At 41.3% G+C, this 20695-nt stretch overlaps 1 protein-coding gene across 1 annotated transcript in view; it reads right to left on the bottom strand.

The window, feature by feature from the left end:
- TMTC1 (transmembrane O-mannosyltransferase targeting cadherins 1) overlaps positions 1 to 20695 on the bottom strand; it is a 266800-nt gene that overhangs the window by 64559 nt on the left and 181546 nt on the right. The window contains 2 exon segments of the mRNA XM_047740854.1: positions 3343 to 3456; positions 11190 to 11357. Coding sequence (XP_047596810.1) covers positions 3343 to 3456; positions 11190 to 11357 — 282 coding nt within the window.

The raw sequence follows: 20695 nt of genomic DNA on the forward strand, positions 1-20695 counted from the left end.
GGAACATAAGAAATAGCATGGAGGACAGTAAGAGAAGGAAGGGAAAAATGAAGCGGGGGAAATCGAAGCGGGGGAGGAACCATGAGAGACTGTGGACTCCAGGAAACAAACTGAAGGTTTTAGAGAGGAGGTGGGGAAGGGAATGAATGAGCCTGGTGATGGGTATTAAGGAGGGCACGGATTGCTTGGAGCACTAGGTGTTATATGCAAACAATTAATCTTAGAACACTACATCAAAAACTAATGATGTACTGTATGATGACTAACATAACATAATAATTTAAAAAAATGGAAAAGATCTAAAAGGAAAAAACTTTAAATAAATAAATAAAAAGTAAAAAAAATTAGCACATTCTGTACCTTGGCTATTGTAAATAATGCTGAAATAAACATGAGGGGATATATACATACATATATGTATATATATAAAAATAGCATAAAGTTGCGGTGCCTGGGTGGCTCAGTTAGTTAAGTGGCCAGCTCTTGATTTTGGCTCAGGTCGTGATCTCAGGGTCTTGGGATTAAGCCCCACATTGGGCTCCCTGCTCGGCAGGGAGTCTGCTCCAGCATTCTCTCTCTCCCTGTGCCTCTGCTCCTCCCCCATCTTGCTCTCTCACTCTCTCTCTGAAATAAATAAATAAATCTTTAAAAAAACATACAATAAGGTTTAAAAGAAGCAGAATATTCATGCCATATATAATTACCAATTTAATGTAGCATTATTTCTAGAATTATAAGTCAGCCAAAATGATATTGGTATAGACACAACCCTAATGACTAATTCCATCATTGCCTTTGGGATCTACACAGTCATTACAACAGAAATGGATAATTGTGGGGACTGATTTCAAATAATAACACCATTAGCCCTGCATTTCCCTAATCATTCTCTTTCTGGCTGTGTGCAAATATGGAAAATATCAAATATACTGAAGCTGAAATAAGGATGAGGTAATTGGGAGGGGGGAGAGTCCCTGTCTCATCAACTTGAGCAAAGAAAGAGCACTATCAAAATAAGGGCAATGCCTGGGTGGCTCAGTTGGTTTAGCAATCCGACTCTTGATTTCAGCTCAGGTCATGGTGTGAGATCGAGCCCCATGTTGGGCTTCGCACTGAGCATGGAACCTGCCTAAGATTCTCTCTCTTTCTCTGCCCCTCCCCCCCCTTCTGCCGCTTATGTGCATGCTCTCTCTCTAAAAAATTTAATTTAATTTTTTAAAAAGGGCAATTTTCTCGTTACCTAGGATGAATAATCATCAAAATGATGAATAGTCCTGGTATTTTCCCTTTCTCTCTAACACAAGGAGTGACAATTTATTTAAATTAAAAAAGCAAAACAAAACACCCACACCCATTGAAAATTCACCACCGAGGTATCCACACAGAAATGATGCTACTTAAATTAGAAGTATTTTGAGCCTGGTCTGAGAGGATGAAATATTTCACTAATTACTATGCAGGGTATTTATAGCTTTAATTGTTTTTTCCCCACTTCTCAAGGGACATGCTTCTTCCACAAGCACAGTTGCTGAAGCAAACATTTATTTTTATTCTTTCATGGGAAAAAAGCAGTAGTACCCAACCAGCTAATATAATTCTGTAAAATCAGCTACTCAAGAATTTTATATAATTTATATCTTTGCCCCAGGCTGTGCCTTAGAGTCTGCCTTATTTTTTTCTGTTTGAACTTGACAGAAAACAGTTTTTTAGAATGCAACCAATTTTAAAGGACACTGATAATACTTCCTTTCAACCACTATTTTTTGGGCAAATTTACTGCTCTCTTCTCTTCAAGAATGCAACCTAAAACCCTGAAACATTAATTAATTATTAGGCCAAAACATACTTTATTTGTACCCTTGAAGGAATATATGCCTCTTTAAAAATTATATCACTTCATTGAAAAAATAATGCATGTTCACTTGTAGAACATTTGGAGCACAAAATAAAATATACAGAAAAAAATCAAATCTTAATCTCACCAACTAGAGTTAAGTACTGTAAAGAGTTGGGTAAACTGGCTTCCAGGGAAAGAACATAATTCTTCATTAATCCTTAAAAATGATCTTCTATTCCTTAATAAAAGCTTCTTTTCCTCAATAAAAAGTTGTGACAATTTTCCTCTGGAGCTTGCATTTTTTTTGTATCTTTGGAAAAGTATTTGATAGTGAACTTGATGAGCACAGCTTAAAATTTTTGCCATACTGAGTATTAAATGAGAGTATAAAGTCTAAAAGAATTTGACTTATGAACAATATATTTATGTAAGAACATTGTTCAAAAGGATAATTTTAAAAATCTGGCAGGTTACTTTAAGAATGATGATTTCAAACTAAGATTTGAGATAATCCTCGAACATGCTTCAGGGAAATGTAGATGTGTTGTATACACAGTTGAAGCATGTCTCAAAGCAGAACTGTATCAGAAAATTCAGCCAAATGTGGGCCAGTCTGGAGGGGCATGGAAAACTCTTTCAAAGGCTTCGGTGAGCCTCATTGTACAAAAAAAGAGAAGACTCATGTTTCTTTGTTTTGCCCATATTTGGAGACTCTGAGGCTATGTATAGTTCTCATGTGCCCTCATGGTACAGACTAAAGACATTCATCAGGTGGGATCTTTTAGATAAGATCATCTTGAAAGTAAGAGTTGCCATTTTGAGTACTTAAGAGCGGTCTGCCGTTGGTAATGCAGGCTTGAATTTGTGGTTTCTCTTAAAGTGACAACTTAAAGCTACGTTTTGTACAGTCTCTTCCAAATGAATACAAGTAGAGGAGTACAAGAAGAGTGTCAGGGCTGTTCATATATATATGCACATACACTTATATATTTGTGTACATACACAGACACACACACACACACACACACACACACACACACACCCCTTATTAACATATTCCCAATATGGTAATCAAGTGTCTTATAGTATTCTTTCTATTTAATACAATTATCAGGGTATTTCATTTCTATACTCAGATGCCTTCATATAAATTCTTTCTGATGATGAGAAGACTAAAGTGGGAAGAATTCATTGGAATACACGCTCAGAGAATCTAGGAGTGTATTTTTGACAACTAACTCTTGTTTGCGTCCATGTGTGTGTGACTGTCACTTCATTGAGTAGTGAGTACCAATGGAAACTTCTGCAGGAACACCAAGAATCAGAAATGAGGCAGAATTACTACATTCACAACAGACTTGAACACTGAGCCAAAATAGAGAGTCCGGAATACTTACTACCCCGAAGGGGATATCCACTGTCCACCCCGATAGTGCACACTGGGTGGGCGAGTGAATGAACAAGGGCCTGAGAAGCAGAGCGGTAGACAATTGTGTGGGGCTTACCTGAGGGCTGTTCTGTAGTGGTAGATGGCTTCCCGGTTCCGACCCTGGTCCTTCAGGAAATTGGCATAGTTGTAGTGAACCTTGGCATTGTGAGGCAGAGTCTGAACTCCAGACCTACAATTAACACATTTAAAGAAAAGAAGAAAGAGCAACAAAGAACTGTGTTTAGGAACATCATTGGTTTCTTTCATATTTTACTCAGTTTCATGAACCCGCATTTGGAATGTCTGTTACAACCATCTAAATCAGGTTTTTCAGAATTCATGAAATATATGACTTACTAAACATGCTTCTATGGAAAATAATGAAGGCAATGGGTGGTGGGCACAACTAAACTAACATGCTAACTGGATAGGAAGCAGAGACGGTGGCTCAGGGTAATGGATAATTCTCTGCAGAATAAACCTGCATGCTCAGATTCATTCAGTGTTTTCCTTCCTTGCTCCTTTTGCTCACTTACAACCTTCGTTAAAACAAAAATTAAGAGTGTCTGCAAAAATAAATCATGATAAGAGGGATGACTGCAGACTGGCCTCCCTATTAACTTCTATTGGAAATTAACATTTTCCATGTACCCAAATCAGGGCTAATTTTAAAAAATAAATAAATAAATGCAAGTATAATTATTTTACAAGTTGCAGGTAAGGGAGTGAGATTTTGTTCAAAAAGAGAGAAACCCTGCTTCCAACGCCACTGTGTTAGTTTGCTTGGGCAGTCATAAGGAAATACCTAGGGAATCCCTACAGGGTAACAGTGAAGCTTTGAAGATGATTCCAAGGGCAGATGGGGGCAGGAGGGGATCTGTTTCTTGTTTGTAACTAGCAACCACACATTTAACCTGCACAAGATTATACAGCTGGTCAGTGAAAGAGGTGGAATTCTAGAGGATTCTAGATTGGTCCTAGAGTCCCTCACTCCCTCAACACGCAGGGAGGTGGTGGCAGGGGAATGATGGAGGCCCACCTGGAAAGAAAACTCCCAGAAAACTGTGCATGGATGAAATGTGGGAGGGGAACAGCTGATGAGCAAGGAGAAAAGCAGGACAACCTAGTTTTGGGGCAACTCTAATGCTCTACATTCCTTCTCCCAGGTAACATACTTTCATTTAGTTTTTAATTTAAAGGTAAGATTAATAGAAGGGTTTCATACTAAGTGTCAAAGATCTGTCGGGGAAATATGTAAGGGCTTTGTGATCTTTGTTGAACTTTCCCTAAAATAAGAGGTTCCTTATGACCAGCAAAGACAGTCCCAACTTAAAATCCCCTGGTTGGAGGAACTTTCCAAAGGACAGAACTTACAGAGTGCAAGAGGCTAAAGACCAACCAGAAGACATCATCATCTGAAGGCAGCAAACTCCAGACTTACGCAGGCTGCTTCAGTCCCCGCAGGGCAGGTGGCTAGGATTTCTTGGGGGCGGAGGTGTGGCTGAACAAGGACTAAATCTGTATCAGGAGCAGTTAAAGCCCAGATCGCCATCCTTACCCTGTATACCCAAGTGGCTTTTTTCATCATTCTTTCCCCATGCCAGCAGAAGGTGGGAGTTTCACTCTCTGGAAGAGCTCAGCTAGAGAAACCCTGCATCCGGGAACAACAGGTAAACTGCCAAGGGAAGAGGTGATACCCCAAAGGTATATTATGTGAAGATCTGTATTCTGAACATTGGGATCTCAGTTTCCCCTCTTATTAAGCTCTCTGAACATTGGCAGCCAGGACTGGAGCCCCAGGAAGGAGACTGGAGGAATCGTCTAAGTAGAAACTCATCCACCCAAGACAAAAGACAGACAAATGCTGATATTCGGGTGCTCTAGTGAAACACTGGTATCCCTCAATCATTCTATGGTGAGACCCTTCAGGTGCAACAGAGAGCCAGGATTTTAATGGAATATTTAAAATGGATATTACGGGGTGCCTGGGTGGCTCAGTTGGTTAAGCAACTGTCTTCAGCTCAGGTCATGATCCTGGAGTCCAGGGATTGAGTCCCACATCAGGCTCCCAGCTCCATGGGGAGTCTGCTTCTCCCTCTGACCTTCTCCCCTCTCATGCTCTCTCTTTCTCTCTCTCTCAAATAAATAAATAATAAATAAATAAATAAAATGGATATTACGCAAAGTGAATTTAGTCACAGGGGCAGAATCTGGGGCAGAGTGCTAACTGGCTTTAAAAACATTCCAGTTTCTATCCAGGAAAATTTCTTAATTTTTCTAGGCAGAAATAAGTAGTGCATGGCAATGGGCCGATTTTAAAAGTAACTTTGATTTTGGCGTGGACATAACTGGCATATTGGAATTGATCCCTCCCCGTGTGTGATTAGCATGGTGACTCTAATTTATGTATTGCTAGAGGAACAGACAATTAGGTCTGTGGAAACATGGTCCTTGCGAAGATCGGGGCATTGTTCAGTGATGGCCAGAGGAAGTAATAATATTCATAACAGGCAAGCAGATGTGGGTGGAGTAACTGGAATCCAAAGAACACACTGCTTTTTCCATTGTTGTTTTTGACCTTTATGTTCTCTCTGTGATATTTTTCTGCTATGTTTTTCCAGTCTCTCATTTTACAATGAGTAGTTTGTAGAAAAGGGGAAATAAACAACTGGCCAAAGGCAAAACTTTCCACGTAGCTGTAACTGGCCAGGCTGCTCCTGCTTCCATCCTTCATTTGCTCTACAGATGCTATGATTCTGTAGCCCCAATTGTTTCAGTGGAAACAAGCAGCTTCAGTATTTACTTTACAAAAACACGTAGTATTCATTAAGTATGCGGTTGGAGCTCGATCCCTATTCATAATCCCAATGATGATTTCAAAGAAAAATCTCCTTTCAACTCAGGATATTCATTCATATACATCACATTTCTCCCTCGGACCTCTCATTTGTACAACACTTGGAAGAGAACAGGAATGACTGAAACAAATAGAAATAAAAAGCCACTTCTCTCAGGTATATCTCCAAGTTTATAGAACACCAATTTGTTTTGTTGGCATCCTGGACAATAGGTCACGAGAACTATCCCCAAATTCCCGATGAGAAAACAAACATTAGAAAAAATAATAATAATGAGCAGTATTCAGCCAGAGGTTCACAGGAAAGGAAAGTAAGAAGGATTTGTGATTCTCTTCAGTGCTGACCCTGCTGTGACCTGAGGTTGCACAACACCACACTCCAAAAGTCCAGTACTCATCGGACGGGATGCTCAGTTGGAATCCAGTTCTGGGCTATGCACCCACTTCCCTGGATCATATCCTTGCATCCCTTCAATAACTACAGGATGGGTAGAATTATCGTACCTCCCACACTACAGATGAAAACACTGAGGTTCAGAGAGATGAAGACCTTTCTCTAAAGTTACAGACCGAGAAAGTAGTGGAGCACAGATTTCAACCAAGGCCAATATGTGGTCAGGACTATTCCTGAAGCTGATCAACATGTGAAGCTAAGCCAGAAAGGTACCACAGGGCATAGAAACACTACAATTTTATTATCACAATGTTTATCTCATTGGTAAGCAAACTATAGCCTGTGGGCCACAGACGCGCCAATGTGTTTACCTATTATCTTTGGCATCGTTCCTGAGACAACAGCAGGGTTGAGTCGTTGCAAAAGACACTATATGGCCCACAAAGACTAAAATATTTACCCCCCACTCCTCTACAAAAGAATTTGTCAATCCTCAATATATATTCTCTGCCCTGGGAGGCTGGCTGATCTCTCTGGCTTGGCAATTCAGAAAGGAAGAAACAGAAATGTGTTCCCTACAGAGATGGAGAATAATCTAGGCCAGAAATTCTTAATTGATGGTCCATGGATTGCTTAAATAGTTCATGAATGGGATTCAGAGAGACCCTGAACTAGATGCAAATAAAAGAAAAATGTGGTCTCTGTCTTTTCAGGTATTTCAAAGATCTGGGGCGTGGAGGGGATTTTACCAAAATGTGTTATTACAGTATTATTTACTCTAAACAAAGGCAAAATTCATTACCAGACCCAGCTAAAGCTGCACAGTGACCCTCTTCCTAGGTTAGGGTATCAGAACAGTTCCTTGTTAAAAAGAATTAAAGAAAATACAGCTGGTAGCTATGATTATGAACCAACTCCTCCCTCTCGCTCTCTCCCCCGCTCTCTTTTTTATACCTGTCTTAGTTTTAGTTAGAAAACATAAAGTAAAAAATAAGCATAGCAAAGCTTATGTATTCTTTTATATCAAATTTGGGTTCAAAGCCGGGCTCCTCCTCGTCACAGCTAGCTCAGCTTGGACCAGTTACTCTCTTCTGTGCTGGCTTCTTATGCTGTTGTGTGTAAGGCCCTTGCCTTGGAACCTCAAGGCTGTGTACCTCCTAAAAATGCATCACACAGTGGTATCTTTTTTGTAAAAGGATGTGTCAGCTGGAAAGGCTGGGACTTGAATGAAATTTGGACTTTCTCCAACACAAAGGTCTGTCCTAAGATATTCTCTGTAAAACTTCACAGTATTGCCAAGCAAAACCACCCTATGTAATAAGAGAGGCCTGACTGAGACCCTATGTCCAAGGAACGGTCAATGAGTTCATTGCTTACAACAGAGAAGTCGAAGGCTAGCCCTCTGCCAGGGGCATCACCACCTCTAGAACTTTAACACAGTTTTTGTACTCAAATCAGCCAGTTCTTGGTTTTGATCACTGTGCCAAATTTCGGTTGTTTTCATCTTTCTCTCTTCAGCTCAGGTCTATAAGAGAACAGTTTTTGAAGGGTTGGGCTGCTCTTAGCAGGCTGCTTGTACTTATAGTGTCCTGCTGCCTTGTCTACCACCTGCTACATTATGTTTAAGTGTGTTTGTGTCTGACCTCCATGAGGACTTTTAGCTCCTCTACAGATAATCTCTCTGCACCCCCCCATGCCCCCACCATCTCTCTCTCATGCCCTAGAACACAGTGCACAGCAACCATCTAAAAACCCAACATATTGTTTATAGTATTGCCTTAGGCATATTTCACATATTCGTTTATTCTTACACTACAACCAAAATATAAACTTGATTCTTCTTCTTCTTCTAAGTTTAAAATAAACTAAGGTACGGAATGGCTAAGTAACTTGCCCAAGGTCACACAGCTATGAAATGGTGGTACTTGGAGAGGAGCCAGAAAGTCTAACTCCAGCCCCCACACTCGACCAGTAACTCTATCTTCCTTCTAAGATTCTTGGTAAATGTTCACTTCAACTGATTCGAGCATGACTCAGCACAGATGAATCCATACCAACATCTGGTCTTAGAGAAGAAAAAATATTCTTAAAGTCTCACACTCTTAAAACTTTTCTTGGGACATACATAAATTGTAATAGGCAAAGTTTTCTAAAAACTATCAAAAGCTTTGATTTGCACATTATACAAAATTCCATTGTTCACCAAAAGCCTCCTAGGGCACAAAACCTCTTCAAGCACATGTGTGGAATGGTTGTGTTTTAGTAATCAGCTGTCACTTACTACATACTTCCACCTAAAAGAACAGAAGCCTCTGGATGCAAGGTCAATGAACTTTTTGTTTTTCTGTTTTTAAACTGCTGGCATCAGCCTTCAAGGGTTTGAACATGAACTTGTTATCCTTGAAATAAACTGCTGCTTGCCAAAGTTGCTCTGATTAAGCAGTAAACATCATTACAAGACACAACTTCTGTTAGTACCTTGATTCAAGCAAAGGGTTTAACACAGGCAGAACCATTTTAAGGTCCCCCATAAAAGCACTGACTGATGAAAGCAAAAGAAAAAAAATCAAGCCAACAGAGACTAAGGGGAAGTTGTATTACTTAACTTCCATGCCCCTGTGTGTACAGAATGCCCTCAGCATGGGGAGCAAGAAGGAACAAGTCCATTGTGCTCTGGGAGAACTGCCTTGAAAGTAAAAGGATGTGACAGAGACTGAACAGAATCTGGGACCTTAAGGGTGAAGAATATTCATAAAAAATCAATAGGTCTCTACAGTACCCACTGTGGTAATGATGACCATGACAATGATATAGCAATAACAAATAAGCTAAGAAGACATGTATGCCAGGGGCGTCTGGGTGGCTCAGTGGGTTAAGCAGCTGCTTTCCACTCAGGTCATGATTCCAGGGTCCTGGGATGGAGCCCCACACCAGGCTCCCTGCTCAGCGGGGAGTCTGCTTCTCCCTCTCCCCCTGCTCATGGATGCAGACATTCTCTCTCAAATAAATAAATAAAATACTGGGGATAAAAAAAAAAAAGGCATGCATACCAAACTAAATTTCTTCTATTAAGAAAAAAGGGGCACTTAGGTGGCTCAGTCGTGAAGCACCTGCCCTCGGCTCAGGTCATGATCCTAGTGTCCTGGAATCGAGCCCTGTGTCGGGCTCCTTGCTCAGCCTGCTTCTCCCTCTCCAGCTCCCCCGTGCTTGTGCTCCCTCTCTAGCTGTCTCTTGCTGTCAAATAAATAAATAAAATTCTTAAAATTAATTAATTAAAAATATTTTTTAAAAAGTTAAATTGCCAAGTAGCAAAATCAAATATATTGTTTTAAGATAGAGGAATGCAGTGAACATCTGTCTTATTTGTTCATTCCTTCACTTGTTCTTTCATTCATTCTTGGCAGCCAGAGTCTGGGCCCCGCCTGCGGTACTTGGATTTCCTGTGGGGAATTCGTCTTGTCACACTCTGTTAAGTCTCAGTGGAACCCCAAGGTGCTTGGCCTGCCCTAACTCCCTGGAAGTCAGAGGGGCTTCTTTGGCCAATCATTCCTTTCAGGGCCCTGCTGGAGACAAAGGACAGGCATATGACCTAGACAGCTCAAAGCTCTGCCAAAGGACTTAATTTCCCCAGCGCTTTGTTGTGAAGATAAAATAAACCTGGTATAAGTTTACCTATTTTTTCCTGGGCAGGTACTTGAGTGCTCTCAAGACAGACTATCCCGATGCCTGTTTCCTGTCTGCTCCGTGCCAACTTCTTTACTGGCCCTTTAATTCTGTGCACCTTCCTCTAGTCTTCCAATAGTTCCTCTTTGTTTTCAAGTGATCCCAACTCTGTCTCCATTGTTTGCCCCCAGAGTGTAAGTGTTGGGTATCAGCTGAGCAGTGACTAAACCGGAAAACTGGGTCATAAGTGAGAACAGAACCTGGAAGAGGGCACAGACTGGGAATCCCTGGAAACCCGGAAAAATACTGTTGGGATCCTGGTGGGGCAGTGCCAGGGAGCCCAGGTGAAGGTCCTCACCAGGGATGGCATTAGCAAGGCGGCCTGAGCTCCAGAAAACACAGCACAATGAGCAAAAGTCCCAAAGAATGTTTATACTTTACAACAAGTTTAGGGCTTCCAGGTGACCTTGTTATATTCAGAAACAGCTTCTGTAGCACATCAAAACCTACCGGGAGATGAAAAAAGCCTTCCATTTCTTTGTTCACAATTAATGCTCAGAATAAAGCAACTGGATCACAGATCACAACTTAATGTCCTGAAAGAGTCTAAAGAAAATGTCTGCGTTTCTCTTCCTTCCTGCTGTATGCTCACCTTTCTCATTGACTTGTCTGCATCAGGAAATTAGGTTTATCATTTCATTTTGTTTATAGCTGATTTTACAGCCCAGCTCATCATTACGACGGTTTCACAGACCCAGAAACCTTCCCATAAGCCTTATTTTCATAAATTCACTTAGAATGAGCTCACATTAAACTTTATAGAATACCATTTTAAAAACTAAAGCTAAAACCCAAAATAAAATTACATCTTCCACTTAAAACTTTACTAAAAAAACCCCCTGCAGGTTAATGATTATTGTCAGACCCATGTTAACTCATTTGTTTGGAAACAAATACATAAGCAAAGAAATACATGGGAAGAGATTTGCTTTTCTCCATTGAATCGTACCTGAACAGGGACTCTCTTGACAGCCAAATTTCATTCTGCTTCACAGTTTTCCAGGAGAAAAGCAGCAGCAGAAGCGCAGTACACACAGTCAGGGTGGTGGCCCCCCAACGATTCAGCCCTGCGCAGAGCTTCCTCAATCCGTGCACAAAAAGGATGCAGTAGCCCATGCTGGGAAATAGAGCGGGAGAGGCAGGATTACTTTGGGGGTGCCATGGAGTCCCCCCAAGAATTTGATCCCGTAGAACTAACTTTCAAATAAAACTTGTCCCGTAACAGAGAAACAAATATAAACTCCCCCGGCTTACACAGTATTTACAAGTTGGTTCTTTAATCACTCTTCCAGCGCATTGCCAGCTCTTTGGCATTAGTGTGGAGAGTAACAGGCTCATCGTTTAGGCTCCAACTGCCCAGGATTTCAGCAGAATCACAAGACGTCCCTTTTGTATGTTCTTGGGTCGTGACTACACCCTTATGTCACTGACATTGTATAACCATACTGGCACCACTAGTTTAGATCTAGACTGTGTCGCCACAGGTGATGTCATGGCTTTGTGAGAAACAGTCCCCAAGAGCTCCCTATCAGGTCCTGGGAGGGATGCTGGTCACCAAGGAGCCCCGGCATTCTGTCCCTAGGGATGTGCGCTCCCCGGTAAGTTCCCACTCTGGTCCAAGTCCATCTGCTGAAGGAAAATCATCTATCCACAGGCCAAGTCCAGAGCACTGCAGCTTGGAGCCCATCACAGACAAACTGCACTGACAGGGACTTTCTTGTTGACTCTGGCTCAGCTTTCTATGTAGACATGAAGAATCTGTCCTGTTATCTGAGTGGCACGTTGATAGCACGTCTCTAAAAACCTTTGATTGGAATGTGGTCCCTCACATAATTTATGCAGTCGACTGGCCACAGAAAATCACAAACATTTAATTTGTATCTATCATTGCCATGTGCATTTCAGTTTTAAGACCCACTTCTTTCCAAAGAAAATAGACTACAAATTATTATGGAATATTTTAAAAACGAAGCAAGCTTGTGTAAAGAAATCCTACATCAGTTAAATATTAATGCCATAAGAAGCCCAAAATTAAGATAGCCCATTCACTTGTTCAATTATTTATTCATTCTCCCTCTATAGGGACTGGCAATATCCTGGGCACTAAGAATGCAATTATGCATAAAACACAGGTCCTGCCTTCAAAGAACTCCAGCCTACTGGGACAGGTTGGTTTTGTCAAGGAAACACTTAAATAGTCTCATTTCTAAACATATCTCCTTTAAAAAATTTCTCCACTTCTGTTCACTTTTCTAAATGTCTACGGTATCAAGGGTAGAAAAACAAGAGAAGCATTTGAGGTTTCTGATACGGAGATGCTGGGAATTAGTTGAAGTTCGAGCTCCAATTCCATACTTCAAATCCCATAAGTCGGTTGGTCCAGCTCCCTAAACTCTGAGGGTTCACTATTAGGTCAAACAAAGGGAGTCAGCAGTACACACTCATTTCAAGCTAAGGAGGCTGGATTCGGTGGCCATAAGCACAGTGCAAAAGCCTTGAACATGCTAAAACATAGAGTCACTAACACTAAATAATAAAATCCCAAAACCTCTTCCCCTTCCACAACAAGTCATGTTTGGACTTAAAGGTATCAAGATCTTCTAAACGTCTCTCATTTAATACAACTGGCCATGCTGACGCATTATAGGCCACCATGGCTGCTCAAGCTCCTGAGGATGCTTGCCATTTGCTCTGCTAGCCTCCTCCAGATCCCAGCTCTAATGGGCAGGGTGCATCTCTGGCCACATGAAAGCCTTCTGGGCTCCATTCCTCCATTCGACTGATATTTAATAAACCCCCAACTGTGTCCTGCCATCATTATAGGCACCAAGACCGTAGCAGTGGACAAAAGAGACAAGAATTCCTGTCCTTGTGGAACCCACGTGGGTGGAAAGAAACAGCCAATAAGCAAATAAAACACAGTGTGTGCCAGGGTATGTTACATGGGTAATAATCTATAAGCAAAGAGGACGAGGAAGCTCAGGGAGGGGAGGAAGTCGAGATTTTAATATGGTCAGGAATGGCACCATGGGAAAGGTGACATGGGAGCAAAGTCCTGAAAGGCATGTACCCCATACAGGCACCCACAGCTGTAGTACCAGCTGTCTCCTTGTTCCTGCCTTCATAAAGCAGCTCCACGAAGAACAAATGTTTGCTGAGCACATCTCATGGGCCAAGCATGTTCCATGTAGGAGTTCAGCTCATCCTCACATCCCTGTGGGTCACTCGAGGCTAGAGGTGTTTACTCATAAAGATGAGGACGAGGAAGAAGGTGAACTGATTTCCTGAATTCGGTCACACAGCCTGTATAGTAGGGCAAAGATACAAACCCATGCTTTTCAGATTCCAAACTCACACTCCATATGCTGTCCTGCTTGTCTGGGTTTTGACTTAACTGGCTGATCCTTGCGTTCCTTGCACCTTATCACACATCTTGACTTACTTCCCTCCTAATCACTCCATTCATAAAATTTCAATACTTGTTTTCTGTCTCCTTGTAGGAAACAGAGCTGCCATCTGGCAGAGCAGTGGGAGAGGAGAACACTGGCATCTCCACATGGGGTTCCCAAGCTATGGCCACAAAATGGGAGAAGACAAGAATAACAAAGATAACAACAACAAAAGTAATGAACTATTTTACACATCCGTATGTTTACTGAGTCCTTCTTCTATTGGCCAGGCACTGCGCTAAGGGCTTTGCATGGACCTGTCCACAATATTTGTAGGACCTAGGATAAAGACTGTTCTGGTTTTAAATATATTATCTGATTTGAATATATAATCCTAGTATCTCCCATTCCATAAATGAGGGAATTAAAGCTTATAGGAGTCAAATAACTTGTCCCCAGCATCCACAGCTAGTAACAGAGAAGACCCAAGGCTCTACCGCAATGCTAATCTCCAGAAGTTGGCAAACCTTTTCTGGAAGGGGCCAAAGCATAAATATTTCGGGCTTTTCAGGCTTTTCTGTCCTGCCCACTCTATCTTTGGGGCAGGAAAGTAGCCAACGACACTATGTAAATTAATGGGCATGGCTATGTTCCGATAAAATTTATTTATAAAACAGGCCAGCCTTCACTCAGGAGCTGCAGTGTGTTGACCCTTGCTATAACCAAAGGAAGGAGAAGGCCATTCCTTTCCACTCAGCAAGGGCATCAGTATCAAGAAACATGATCATTTTTTTTGGAAAGTCCTTGTATTGACATATGGCTTAAAGAAATAGTAAGCCATATAAAATAATCTCTACTTAGGCTTGTAAATTTCTTAGAGAGTATCACATTCTTACAAACTTAAACACAGTATCACCAAGATTAAGTTGCTTCTCTATTATGACATTTCATCCTTCAACATCTGCTTTAATAAAGATCTCAGCAGCAGGGGGGAGAATTGCTCTCTTCATTTCCAGGGGCAGGCCAAGTCCTCATTTTGAAAGTAGAAAATCAAGCAAATGAGAAGCTACATGACTTTCTGGCCTCCAGGGAGATGAAACCAGCCTGCAGAGTGCTTTGGTGAATCTGGTTAAGGAAAATCTGGGCTCTGATTAGAGACCTCTACACAGAGCATAAAGGAGTCATGCAAACCGCTGACAGTGAACAAAACCAGTACCTGAAGAACCAAACTCTGGCTACTGATTGGTTTGCCTCAGCATTGAGATGCAGTTTCAAAGCAGCTTGAGAAACACCACTCACTGCTTCTTCACGTGGATTCATTGATCTCTCACTCACTGGCTGCAGGTATTATCCCCATTTCAGTGCATGTAACAACTAGAGACTCGGCATCTCTCCCTAATACTTTCATGATGCACATCCAAAGGGAACTGAAGAGGAAATGCAGGTCAACCATGTTTGTCCTTCCATATTAGAATAAAAAATATTTATACCTATTACTCAAGAACTTTGTGAGAAGTTAATCATTGTGTAAATAGTGCAAATGTACTTTCATGAACCTTGCCCAGAAGCTCTTCAGTGATAAAAGAACACTTCTTCCTATTTACATCAGCCTGAAAAAAGGACAATTTTTGATCCCTGGGCCGAGCATGTTATGATGTTTACTGTGGCTTCACTTTTTGTTTAATTACATGGAGCAAAGAGAATCTTTTCACGATTAATTAGAACTGAAATTCTTCCTTTTAACTTAAACTCTAACAACCCACTGAAAGGATCTACAAATAACATTAGTGGTACAAGTCAGACACAGTCTTACGATTTTATTGCTTAAAAAAAAAAATTCCCAACTTTAGATATTTGTAATGAAACACAGCCCTAGTTAACTTCATTCTGGTCTGGTGAATCCCCACTTGGCAAATTATGACAGCAAGATCTGATTCTGGTCTCATGGATGGTTAAACAATAAAGCCCTGGAATGCAGAGCCCAGAACAGGTGTTTGATGCTGCAGCCTAGAGGCAGCAGGGGGCCAATGGTGAGGCCACGGATCAGATTTAACCTGGAAGCTGCCAGCTTCTGGTGAGCCAAGTCTCCAAGACTTGTTTTTTTTTTTTTTTTTTAATCTCCAATATTTGATGGGCAGGAAAATTTCTCAGAAGGCTGAATGTATCTGGATGTAAGTTTATTCATATTCTAAGAAAATGACTCCAAAAGCATTTCTTGTACATTTCTCTCTTGTGCGCTCCTCATCCTAGGTGCTGGGCTCTCACGGGAGTGATAAAGAGATTCTATCACTTCTCCAAGAAATAGATTTCTTCCATTCTTTCCTCAGCATATTTATGAATAATTGGGATAATAATGCCATTGCTTTCACCTTCTGTGAACCTGATTCTCCTCTATGTCGTTGAAGATGAGAGGCTCCATCTCAACCTTGTAGTTCATCTACTAGCACCAAATTTATAAGACCTCTTGTGGTAAATAAGACAGAGCTCTGGAATCTGCATTTCAGTTCTGACAATGTCTGTTGTTTGATCTTTGATTATTTAAATTCTCTACTTATTAATTTTCTTATTTATAAAAGGAAATAATTTTACACTGTGCATCATGTTCAATAGACAACCATAAATGGTAACATTAATGTTATAATAATATTATTATTATTAGGGAATTATTTTCTGCTGAATAGAGTATGAGACAGGATATGTGTACAGTCTGCACATATCCAGGTTAGAACAGATGTCCCTCTCTACCAGCCTCCTATAAATGTGGCAATTTCCTGAGGCCCCTAAAACACTATGAGCCACAGTGGAATGAAAGTGCCCTGGTGCAAACTTGAAGCTTGAGAGTTCACAGTGAGGAAAAGGGATGTGGGAACTGGGTCAAAGGAGCTGGGTTCTTTCCTAACACTCAGGAGTTCGCCGGCCACAGGAGTTTTGCTCAATCTCATGAAGCCTCAGTTGTTTATTCTGTAAGAGTTTAACATTTTCTGCCTTAATAGCTGAAAATATAGCTACTTTAAGCACTATTGTTTGGAGTAAATGAAATCATGTATGTGGACATAGTCTGTGAACTGAATACAAGGTATCTGTGTTTTCAAGTGAAGTGTTTATATGTTCATGTGTGTGTTTAGTATGCCATATTCTATGACATCAATAAAATGTATTGTGTATATCATTCAACTACGTGATTAGATCTGTAAATACACCTCAAGAAATCCAGTTTATTAAAAATCCAGATTGACCCAAACTATGTAATTTATAGGTAATGTAAGTCTTCCAAAAGCATTCACAGAAAACTCCCTTAAAACTACAAACTTCCTTGTACAATATTGTTCACTTCAGAAAGGTCTGAGTCACACACCACTTTTATAGAACAATCTAATGTAGGAAGTAAATACACTTGTATTATGCGAAATACAGGTAGCCATGTATGTATGCTAATGTACATTCACAATTCTAGAATTCAAAAAGCACTTAAGCAAATCTTCCCTTATTCCCATTTCAAATCTTTCTCCACTCTGTCTTTGTGAATACAAGAAGAAAGAAGAAAGGTAAGAAAATGCAAACTATCATCTTTTTGGTGAACTAATGCACAATACGAAGCTTTTGTCCTTAACTTCCATATGGAATAGAGTATTAACTGTTTGGAAGTTCAGGCTGGTTATTTAAGGATGGAGTAAGTTTTATTCATTTGCACCCTGAGCATCAGACTATGACAGGGGCTGTTTCCTAAGTGTGGTTGAACAATGAGGTTAAAAGTATCAGAAACTAACATGGAAACAAGGGTAAACCTAAAAATGAATTAATCCAAGTCAGTGGTGGAGATGATAAGACCCACTTTCACCACCAGGAGAACTATCCAGCCGTGGGATGTGGGTGTTTCCCCTTGCAGGAGCCTTCACTCCTGGCCTGGCTTCCTTCCCTCCTAGCCTGGTACAGGTAGTCAAAGCCAGATTTCCCATCTGGGCCTAAGAGGCCTTTCAGCCAAAGCCAAAAAGACTCCACCAAGGAACTCTAAAGCAACTCGTAAAAAGTTAGAAAACCCCTCTCTCCCTACCCTCCTACAAGCATGCCCATCTCTAGAACCTGAATTCTGTCACTTCCTCTATAAACCACTATGGTCTATGGTAAAGATCTGCACTTCTGAAGCAAAGGCATAATGGACAATCCACTAGTTGTTGTTGCCCCTTCCTCTATCCTGTGTGTTATCCTGTTAACAACAGGTATATGCTCTGTCATATGTCCAGTGTTCCTGAAGTCTCCACAATACTCTTTTATGAAGTATCTGTTGTGCAGGGTACTATGAGAGAATACATACAAAAATGGCGGTCCCAAACCTCACAAGAGCAGGACAATCTGGGTTTCTAAGAGTATGGAGGATATTCGAAGATTACTAAAATTTGTATTAATAAGTCACTGGTTTAGCGGTAACCATTTGGCAACATATATAAATGTATCAAATCAACACGTGTACACCTTCAATTTACACAATATTGTATGTCAATTATATTTTAATAAATATGAAAAAAAAAAAGCCAATGGTTTGAGATACATCTCCCTGCGTGGAATCCAAGAGAAAAGGAAAGAAATGGATTCACTTATAAGTATGAGGGGTCTTGATAGAAGGGAGGCTGAGATGGCCACACTTCAGTCCACTCCCACCCTCCAGGCAGAGCCATAGTTGGCTGCACAGGACCTGGGCTGTCAACATCTATGCTTTAGTTGCTCTCCTCTGTTAGCAGAGGTGCATTTCCTAACCTCCTTCAGTGTGGTGTTTCAGAACACTGACCTGCTAGGATAGGGTTGCAGAACCAATGGAGGAAGAGATGGGCCGGGAAAGGAGAGGCCTGTACCTATGCTGTTTTGCTTTCCTTCAGCTTGGGTTCCTCTAATCTCCTCATTTGCACAGGGTAGACTGAAATAATGACTTGCAGCTACCTAGCATAGCTTATGGTATTTTTCATATATATTTTTCCATTTAGGCTCATCTGAATCCAAATTACACTCTCCAAATTTTACTTTCAAATTGTGGTTTCCAAGACATTCACTGTTCATCATTTAGGACTTAATAGGCATGAACATTCATTTTTTATTAACTAATAGACTTCTATGATATTAAGGCCATGATTATAGTTCAGTGAGTGACTGCCGAGATTATCCTCATCTCATGCCCCAGGCCACCCCACAGATTGGCCAACTGATCTTTAGCCCACCAGCACCCAACCTCCCCCTCAGCTCACTTCATTTTCACTACGGCTCTGTTCTGTTCTATTTGTCTACGATCTACAATCTCTAATTTTAGAACACATTCGCTTGAGTCCCCAAATAAAGTCCTACTGCTTTCCTTCCTGGTCACGTTCTTCACACAGCACACTCACTCCCAACCACAAGCACTGGCCCCAAGCCTGGGGCAACCCTGGGCCCCTCCCTACCTGGGCACTTCTCTCAAGAGCAGCCCTCACTGGACAAGGCGTAGCTTCTAGATCTCACACCTCTTCTGAATTCAGATCTCGGAGGGCTAGATTGGAACAGTTCATGCCGGCACAGCAAGAGCAAAGAGACAAATGAGCTGGTATCAAATATTTCCGTCCTTACTCCATCATATTCTGAAGAACAACCTTAATCAACTTCTGAAACCCCGGAGTAGGTTATTACACCAGCAGGAAGCCTCCAACTGCATGACAGTGGAGGTTTGTCCCACTGAAGCCTGGAGGAGTGGGGAGGAGCAGCAGAGCTTGACAGACTCAGCTTTCTTTTAAAACATGGTGCATAACATGGAAGATGCCATGTTTAAAAGCATAGGCATACCTCTCTAAAGTAAAAAGACTTATTTCCTTACTCAAATCTTTGATCTTCCCACTATTTCTTCTCCAGTGGTATTCCTGACCTTCACTCTTTCTCTCCAGATCATTTGGTGATAGGACTTTATGGCCCACTCGTGTAATAGCCCACTGCATTTCTCCTTTTCCTTTCATTGGGCTCATTATGATAAAAGACAACCTTCTTTTAAGATGGCATGATAGAAATGCATAAAAAATGGATTCAGGGGGCGCCTGGGTGGCTCAGTGGGTTAAGCCGCTGCCTTCGGCTCAGGTCATGATCCCAGGTCCTGGGTTCGAGCCCCACATCGGGCTTTCTGCTCAGCAGGGAGCCTGCTTCCTCCTCTCTCTCTGCCTGCCTCTCTGCCTACTTGTGATTTCTCTCTGTCAAATAAATAAATAAAATCTTTAAAAAAAAATGGATTCAGAACTAAAACTAAGCACTAATAGAGTGGCTCTAGGTAAATTAGGCAACACATATGCACACTTACACATATATATTCTCAGAGACCTGGTACACTTGACCTTGTAACTTAACTGAAAAGTGCCTTTCAATCTATTTCTTGGGTTTTTAGTTAAGTGGCTCTTTGCCAAGCCCAAGGTGCTTTTTCCCCACCTCTCTAATGTATTATACAATAGGAATTTGAGGCAAAAACAAAAAGAAAAAAAAAAAACACAAAAAACCCCACCCCAACACACAAAAACAAAACAAAACAAAAAAAACCTCAAACTAAAAAACGACTATCTGGCTTTGCCTTGTTCCTGGGTTTTCCACAATTTTTGTGACTTGGCCCTCTCAAAATAGAGTTACTCGTGTCCTCTTACAGTCAATCTTGTCCCATCCATGCAAGCCATAGCCTTAGAGGGACTCAATCTTCTCTATTTGGTATCAACCACCTTGGGGCAATCTAACCTGTGCTTTTGAGTCCCTGTTTAGATCATCAGCTTCAGCTGAATTAACGAGTCTCCCTCCATGACTTCATGGGAACAGGCCAACTTCTGACCTATTCTCATAGACTGCAGCCTCTCTTACTAAGCTGCCTATACAATGGCTCCTTGAAGAGGGAGGTCTGGCCTTGCTCCTGCTGCTGGGGTCTATTTCCTCCTGACATATAGCATACTTTCCTTCTTGCGGCTTTCCCCGTGAACTTCTAAGCATCAGCTGTTCCTGCTGCTTATGAGAACACCCCCTTTTCTCACAGCAGAGCCCACACAGATGCTTCCTGAAGCACTTCCTGGTGTTACCACCAGGC

Source organism: Lutra lutra, chromosome 8 (assembly GCF_902655055.1).
Source record: "Lutra lutra chromosome 8, mLutLut1.2, whole genome shotgun sequence".
Lineage (NCBI taxonomy): Eukaryota > Metazoa > Chordata > Mammalia > Carnivora > Mustelidae > Lutra > Lutra lutra.